General features: G+C 35.6%; 2 protein-coding genes across 3 annotated transcripts in view; one reads left to right on the plus strand and one right to left on the minus strand.

The window, feature by feature from the left end:
* LOC141394160 (gustatory receptor 8a-like) overlaps positions 1-434 on the plus strand; it is a 26,590-nt gene extending 26,156 nt beyond the window's left edge. The window contains exons 4-5 of the mRNA XM_073968105.1: positions 147-236; positions 295-434. Of these exons, the coding sequence (XP_073824206.1) occupies positions 147-236; positions 295-363 (159 nt within the window). The 3' untranslated portion in view covers positions 364-434. The remainder of the gene's footprint in view (positions 1-146; positions 237-294) is intronic.
* Positions 373-4,940, minus strand: prg (piragua). 2 transcript variants are annotated; one of them, XM_073968103.1, is made up of 2 exons: positions 4,600-4,940; positions 373-2,343 (listed from the first exon to the last, which is right to left on the minus strand). In XM_073968103.1, exons 1-2 carry the CDS (start codon positions 4,831-4,833, stop codon positions 562-564), a joined length of 2,016 nt encoding a protein of 671 aa, XP_073824204.1. In that variant the 5' UTR covers positions 4,834-4,940; the 3' UTR covers positions 373-561. The 2 variants fall into 2 exon arrangements, with proteins under 2 accessions (XP_073824204.1, XP_073824205.1); XM_073968104.1 differs by lacking the exon at positions 4,600-4,940 and adding an exon at positions 2,863-3,833.
* Between the last annotated feature and the right edge of the window lie 4,175 nt (positions 4,941-9,115).

The following is a 9,115-nucleotide window of genomic DNA, read 5'->3' on the forward strand; positions in this document are numbered from 1 at the left end:
AATTATTTATATTAGCCACAATTGAAGGAAAGTCTATTTAACAACCAAAAATGCACTAGACGCCATTCTAAATCATTGATTTCATGTACATAGTTTATGTAATTGTGAAATAATTTCAACACTTTTTCATTTTTTACATTTTACAGATACAAAACTTCTCATTGCAAATAAGTCATCAACAAATTACTTTCAATGCGTTTGGATGCTTTACAATTGATTGTCACATAGCTAGTGGAGTAAGTTAAATACTGACTACATGATTGTACATAATGTTTGTATTCTTTCATCTTTCAGATATTAGGCTCTATCGCAACGTATATGATGTTCTACATTCAATTTATGCCCAAGTTCAATTATTTGTAATGCATTATATTGTTCAAATAATAATTACAATATATTTATTCATTTCAATAATAAATTTTACTCAAAGAGATCATCTATAATTAAATACTTTGACAGTAAAATCTTAAATTTGAGATTAGCAATAATCTTGGGATATTTTTCTTTCTCTGAATGTGACAGTATATAATAATGTAGTATGTATTAGAAATGTTCTTCTGTTCAAATGCCATTACGATCTTCTGGTCGTGTTTCACTATAAAAACCGAGATTCATAGTTGGTACCATTTGACTATAAAAAGACATATCAGCCATTGAAGGACGCTGGGGTGGGGGTATAGATACTACAGGAGGCATAGGTGGCGCAGGAACTGCAGTCGCCGAACTGGATATTGTTTGCTGTGATACGACTTGATGTATATGGGGGACTATATCCATCGCTGGTGTATGTCCCACACCAGCTGCATTGAGAATCGCTTGTTGGGCTGATATGGCAGCGCTTTGTTGTAGTTCATGCATTTTTAAATGCATATCCAACTCCTCCTTTTTATGAAATGTTATGCGACATATGTCACATGGAAACTGGGGTCCATGTTGTTCCAACTCATGTCTGGCTAACTTTTCACGACGACTAAATCCAAGACCACACTGTTTGCAAGTAAATAATGTATCTAAATGTAATGCTTGGTGTCGGTGAAGATCTCTTTCTCGGGTAAATGACTTGCCACAAATATCACAGGGATGTATACGGGGATGAGAAGATTTCTGAGGTTTTGGAGCAGGAGGTGGTGGTTGTGGAGTTGTAATTACTGATGGTATTGTTACGGGTAATTGAGGAAAAACTGGCCTTTGAGCAAAATTCATATTTTGCATCATCAAACGTTGTTGTTCATCAATTGAATTCAATTGATTTAAATCTTGATTTAAGTAGGGATTTAAAGTTGGTGCCACATCAAACGTGTCTTGGTTTTGTACAATTGGCAGAGAACCCAGAGATCTACTTGGATTCTGTAAAGCATCTAGCTCTTTTCGTTGATGAGACTGCTCATGTATTAGTAGTTTATCTTTCCGAGCATATGTCGCCGGACATTTTGTGCATTTAAATGTCTTTATTTCGGAATGGGCACGTGCATGTTTTAGCAGCTCAGTACCTGTGGTAAAAGAACGTGGGCATTGCTGACAGACATACGGTTTAATACTGCTGTGGATGCGCATGTGTTTATGTAGATTTGTGTTGCGTGAAAAGCTTTTCGAACAAAGCGGACAAGCAAATGGTCGCACACCAGTGTGAACGATCGTATGTTTTTTAAGATCGGATCTTCTACAGAAACCCTTGCGACATAGGGCACATATGTATGGTTTTTCGGGATCATGTAATTCTTTAATGTGCATTATCATAGCCTGACGATTGTTGTACGCTTTAGGGCAGAAATTACAGATGTAAGGCATTACTTTATCATGCAACGCTTCGTGTTCCAGTGATTCTGAATGTGTTGTAAAGGCCATATCACAATATTGGCACAAGTATGTGTTCGTGATAGTAAATTCAAGTCCCTTATGTTCATTAAGTACTGATGATACATCTTTGTGTTGGATAGATTCGTTTACAATGGGGGTTTTGGAGACGACAGGTGTTTTATTTACACTAATCTGAAGTGGCTTCGGGGTTAAAGATTCCACATCTTTTGCTGGCAATTGAACCTCATCATTCTCCGAATCTGACTCCATGGAAAAATCATCATCAGATGATTCAAATTCTTCATCTGGATTGACTTCTTGAATTTCACAATCATCATCTGGCACAAAAACACCAGGGTTACCATTTAAACCGGGTCTTTTGTCTTCAAAATCTTCCAGAAATGCATTTGATTTCATTAGCTCCAACCTCTTTTGCAAATACTCTTCACTTTTTATTACAATTTTACGGAAATTGTCGAAAGCGTTTACCATTTCCCAACAACGTTGACAAATAACCTGCGGTAGTATGTTACAGGAACGATCATACTGAAATGGAGCATAAGAACATAACATTAGAAGAAAAATTGCAAAGTTAATGGAAATTTTAGAATAGTAGAAGAGTAAATTTGAGAGCACATAATGCTTATATTACACCTTGTTTAGAATTAAATCAAATACGTAACATTGCAAATATTTGATTTGGTTTAGATTGGATGCAGTTTTATTTACTATTAAGCAACAGGAGACAATAGAACAACAGAAATATTGCAGTCGCTTTCTTATTAAAATCACTATATTGTGAAACTACATGTAAACGTATCTTGAATGAGATATATGGATTCATGGATCTATTCCCGAGTAATACCGTGTACACTGTATCGTTAAAACTGTGCAAACACGTATTAAATTGTTATATCAGCGAATTTTAAATTTCTAAGTCATCTAACGAAGGATCCCATCTTTATATATAAAAGTTTTATTAAGTGTTTGCAAAAACAAAAGAAGTTAAAATTAATATTTCTAAATTGGCGCGACATTAAGTCTAATTATATTTTATATACACACCTGCTCAAAATAATAGATAAATTTCTTGAAAGTTCAGTAGAAAGAAAAGAGGAACATCATGGTGCCGCGGTCCAGGAAACAAAATTCACCCTCATCTGTAGCTTGCAACGATGGTTACGTTTTGCGAAAGGGTCGTACAAGAAGGGGAGGAGGACTTGCCATCCTTACACAACAGTGTATTACAGACCTATTTTGCTTGACCCTAGTGACCAATACATGGAGTGTATGGGGGTAGCAGTAAAGTGTACATACCGCCGATGAATATGGTTATATGGAGGGCCATAACCGTCTTGCTCATCATGAGCTTTGGCATTTTGTCCTAAGCACTGACTGGAGGGGTACAGCGCCGACCGAGCAAATTGATCTCTTTATTTTGCACGGTTAACAATGACGCTCCTACGAGGATGATATTCCCACAGCTCTCCAGACATCGCCATTGTAGCATCCGTTACGATAAATGACGTGCCCTGCAGCCCGTCATTTCACTTTCTCAGACCACCTTCTTATCATTGTCTCCGTAAACGGACTGAAGAACTTTATAAACTCTAGCCGTCGTTTTCTGTAGAATGGATAAGGTTATTTGCAAGGTATTCGAGAATTTATCAATCACCGCTTCAAAGAGCAGTCCAATCGGATTCTCGGGTACCTGAAAGAATTTTAAGGTATATCATAATAGCTGCACCCGCTCGCTACGTACCTGCTGATCGAATAATTCAAATTTTACCAAAATTCCCAGCAGATGTGACGGCAATAGCAAAGCTTCGTCGTACGACCGCTGAATGTTCAAGAGTTAGGGAACATACTTTTGAAATCAACAAGCCAGTCGGTGATCACATGGGAAAAGGTAGCTAGACCACACCTGAAGCAAAGCAACTTTGCTACGGGATTCAGTAAATTGTGGTTAACGGCTAAATAACAAGTGATGTCATCCGAAACGCGAAATCGTATAAAACTTTGGGTCCACACTGTATGTGAATGGTAATGCTTAAGGAACTAAATGAATTCGGATTTCAGCATTTAACAACTGTCTTTAACTTAGCGTAAGTTACACATATTGTTCCAGAAGCAGGATGGTCCCGCTACTGAAGCCAGCAGAGGAGAATTGTAGAAGCCAATTTTCTTTCTGTCGCAAGTTATACATCCACATGGCTGACGTAGTACATTTTTTTCATCTGAGGAGCATGAAAATTTCCGCCGGGGATCTTATGGACAGGTGGTAATTTTATTTCGGACAAGAGAACAAAATATCTTTTAAATTGTAAATTTTTTCTCTAAATAGCCGGCCTTTACCTATTCGCAATGTGAAACAAACAACAACAAATGTTATACATATTTCTGACCAAGATGACGAAACCTACCAGAGAAAATAGGCATCCCGATCCCGAGCCTAGTTCCTCAGCTTATCTTATGCCGATAGTGTTTTTGGCGCATCAGACTGCTAATTGTACAAGGGTAAGGTCAAAAAATTTAAAATAGATAAGTTATGTCCTGTATGCTCTATAATAATTGTTCCACAAACATCCTGAAGGAACTAGTATTTAGTTTTATTAGCAACACAATTGACAAGGAGTATTTCAATTTACAAAGACGTTTCCATTTCATGCTCATATGTATACAAACCCCTTATGCCGCTTCCGGCATTAGTTATCTACCCTAACTTGTTTAACCAGAACGAGTGACGCAATGGTAATGGTATGTATTATTGAAAAACAGAATATGTAATATTCAAGAAATTACCTTTATCTGAAATAGATCGTAGAGAACATGCTCCAGTCCTTTGTTTTTGTTACCTTGTTCATCGATTTGTACTTCTTCAAAAATATTAAATACTTTTTCGGAGGTATCAATACAAAGGCGACATAATTGCTTTTTCTCTTCCTCATTAGATGACAATTGTTCCACGGGTATTTCATTATCCACGTCATTTGCCGGTGGTGGCTTTGCTGACTCTATACAATCCAGATCAACCATTTTTACAATATTACAAAATCTATGTTTAACCACAATAAATTGAGGAAATGTGTGTGTTTTTGTTGGCTTGAAAATTTTTGCACCACAGTTGTATAAATAGGTATACAAACATTGAAGCAGAGTTGCATACGTTGGTAGCTACTACGTTGCCAACTATAATTAATGTGTACTTATGACATATCCCAGCAAAAAAGTTTGGAAGTAGTGCAATGCAGAGTTATGATTTCACTACATCCTCCAATGCTGTCCACACGGATTTATAAAAAATACACTCTGTTCGATATATTATAGAAGCACTCGCTTAAAGATCCCTATAAGCAAGCCAATTTGTGGATCCCTAGAAAAGTTGTCGCAGTTTTTTTCCAAATACATAAAAGGGTGTCTAAAATTCTACGTATTAGTTAAAAATAAAAAAATTTTAAATAAAGTTGCAACATTGCAACTGTACAGTACATTTGCCGTTGGAGTACATCTTTTCCTATGAATTCACTAATGAATTTTACATTCACTAGTGAATTTTCTTCAAATATCTTCCACAGCACACACCTAGGATGCACTGCATTTTCGATCCAAATCACAGCTTTTGATGTAGTGTTTTGGATTGAATTTAAAGGCACTCTTTGGATTGCATTTTTAATCAGTCTAAAGATGCACTTAGAATGCAAGCCATTGCAAAATATCCCAAAATAAATAAATGCATTTATTATTTGTGTAAAACAAGAACACAAAGAACTTTATTATATAAACACAAAGTAAAAAAAGTTCCCATTAAATTCAATCAAGTTTGAGCTTACTTCCTCCGCTCTCGACTTAATCCAAGCGCATCTGATTTTCTTTCAACATCCTAATGTATTTTTATGTTGCCTTCCCATCATTAGTTCAGCTTTCGACTCCAACACCACTCCATTAAAAATTTCCTCTCGTGAATTACCGCATAAATGTTCGCAACTTAGGTTGTTATTTCTTTATTTTATGAATAATTCTTCGAAATGTATACACTCTTATCTTTTGAAGAAATATGTAGGGATCAACCAACTGTTTTTTCTGTAGGGATCTCTACAGCAACTGCTTATAAAATGTATCGAACTGAGTGCATTTTTCATAACTCTGTTGGACTACATCGAAAGATGTTGTGAAATCATAACTCCAATTTTTTGCTGGGTATGAATTCACTTATGAATTTTACAAGAGAGCGCTTAGCTAAGATGCACTCCATTTTGCTTCCACAGCACACAGCCAGGATGCACTCCATTTTCGATCCAAATCACTGCTTTTGATGTAGTGTTTTGGATTGAATTTAAAGGCACTCTTCGGATTGTGTTTTTAATCAATCTAAAGCAGTTGATTTAGAGATCCCTACAAAAAAAAAAAAAAAAAAAACAGTTGGTTGATCCCTACCCACCGCTGACGAAATCATTTATTCTAAAAATAAGAGAGAGTGCATTTGTTATAAAATAGTGAATTTGTTATAAAATAAAGAAATAAAAACTTAAGTTGCGAACATTTTTGCGTTAATTCACGAGGCGGAAATTTTTAATGGAGTCGAGTCCAGTTGGAATCCATGTTGAAAGCTAAACTAGGGATGCAGGGACGTAGCCAGGATTTCATTTCGGGGGGGGCCCATCTGACCAAAATGTTGAAAGTTCATGTTAGTGAAAATTTCTTATTTAGCAATGATGTAAACCTTACTTTAGGCTTTTATTACTGATGAAATAATTTTCATTACTATGTTTTAATTAAAATGAGGTAAGACTTGTTGCCCAATTTCCCCTTGTTTTCAGAACTTTTTTGACAATATATCAGAGTTAATATATGTTCAAAATAATGGATATATTAATAATCGCATATATTTTTGGGTGTATCATTTATCAAATAACTCACAACTACAGTGAATGTTATATAATTCAGTGATGTCACTTCGGTAAGAACAAAAGAAAAATTATACAATCTGGAAAGCTTAAAAATATCTTAACATTTAATTTGTTTGTTTACATGGAATGTTTAGGTAGGACCTTTTCTTTGTTACCTACTTCACAAAATTTCAAAATCACGGCTTCAAGTTTCTACTCCAATTTTATTGCGTAATTTATAGAAGGAAAGTGGGATTAGTAGAGAATTGATTTAAGCAGAAGGAACGTTTGGATATCATGGAGTTATCCACTTTTTTGTATTTACAGGTAAAAATTAGGAGTTATTTAAATAAAGGACGCTGCCGTGTCAGAATATGGTCAATTTCGGAAATTCAATCGTTTTATTGTCATAAAGAAACCAATTGTAGTTATTTCCCTAAATATATTTTGGTGTCCAATCGTAGATCTTATCACAAAGAATTTCTGAAGGCTGGTAGTGTTTTTTTTTGATTGAGAACTAATGCTGAACAATAGTGAGACTATCCATGATGGAATTCTAGCACCCAATAGCGGGTATGTGAATGACAAATTCTGTCGCCCAATCGGGCATCTGTCAACAGACTAATTTTGGCGTACAATCATCGGACTTCTCTTATAGAAATTTTGGTTTCCTATCGTGGATCTTCTCATAAATTGATCAGGAACTAGGAAAACTCTGGCGACCAATCTTGAATTCTTTTAAAATGAAATTCTGGCGCCCGAGCCTATCTATACATGTATACATTTTTTAGCAAAAATCCATAAACACAATTTGTCCCAATCTACATTTTTTATACTCTCAGCCTTTAGTCAGTATGTGCCTCATCGAATCCGGATACTGCGTTGGTCCAAACTTTGTTTATCGCAATATTTCTGCGAGCGTTATTTAAAGTAAAGGCCTCGGCACATACGGCGCGTTGAGCGTTGTGTTACAACAACCACATGAAAACTTCAAGAACAAACTTGGCATCACTTACACATTTTTCATGTGGTTGTTGTTTTCAACGCGCAACGCGTCGCACAACGTACCGTATGTGCCGGGGGCTTAAGAGGATGGTGATTTTCGGTCTACTCCTTCTGGTATTTCCCCCCAAATTTCAAGAATTTTACCTAAAGCGGTATGTACGATTTTTCTTGAAAAATAATATTTTGTCCAAACTTTGTTTTAGCTCGAAAATGGACCACATTGGGTACATCCCTCACAAAATCTTCAAAATAGTTGTTTAATGCAGTTTAAAGTCTGTTCGATGAACCTTAGAAATTTTTACTGAAGGCATTTCTTGTGTTTAGAGCGGTATTATGTTTTTCGTGGGCATGTCCATATTTCCTGAGGGTGGGCGCAATATCTTTTAAGAGGAATGACTCCCAAAATAATATCTACTTCCAAAATAAACTATGTTGGTCCGGTCCATTTCCTCAGGTACCTTCTCCGCAACACTTGTGATCAATGATAAAATCCATATTTTGTTGGCAAGTTCATACGTCCGAAAATTGTTACACAATTCTGAAAATCTCCTAATACATTGTTTGGGTTAAGGGATTTTGGTTGTGTAGCCGTTGTTCGATCTGTCCATAGATAAAAGTTTCAGTTCACACAGGCTCAGGGTATATTCCTGTCCGCAAAGCCGACTAATACTTATTGAGATTTTGACGAAGAAGAATCTGTTTCCGTCCAGTTTTTTTTTTTGATCACACATAGTCGAAGAAGGAAAAAGGAACTTTTCTAGAAATATGCACTAGGGATATAACTTTTTGCACTTTTTTGCAAATATCAAAAATACCACCGTGTAGAGCATAAAAACCTATTATGAAATAAGGTGTAATTTTTTCTCTATCGCGAAAAAAGTTTCCGCACTAAATGCATTGCATTTGTTATCAAATCACGGCATTTCAGAGCATATTAGGAACTTTTGACAATATTGCAATTTTGTTGTTTTTTTTTATAAACTCGCGAATTTTATGTTTATATTTATTGTACCTATCGGACAAGAGAATATGGTGTAATTTGCAACAAATTCGCGAAAGTTTGACTTTGCCTGTGAGAATTGTATTTATTTTCTATAAATATTTATCCAAACAAAGCAAATTTAAAATTCAAAGTAGAAAAACTATCAAAAGGGTTTTAGTAGTCGCAGTCGGTGTAGAAACTTTTTTCACCCAATCGATCTTAGAAACGCGTTTTCGTTATCAGGACAAAATTCCCCACACGGTACTGGTGTGGTATTTTTTGGTTATAGCCCTAATGTGCACCCATTGAAAGTACTTCCCAAAATACAATTCAATGAGTAATCGATAGAAAATCCCTGAAGATGAAATCAAATGTAATTTCGAAATATTGGAAATAATATGCAATAAATAAAATATAAGCTTTGACCTCAATCTCAATAATCTTG

This window comes from Musca autumnalis, unplaced genomic scaffold, assembly GCF_047663935.1.
Source record: "Musca autumnalis isolate F117 unplaced genomic scaffold, ASM4766393v1 scaffold_2, whole genome shotgun sequence".
Classification (NCBI taxonomy): domain Eukaryota; kingdom Metazoa; phylum Arthropoda; class Insecta; order Diptera; family Muscidae; genus Musca; species Musca autumnalis.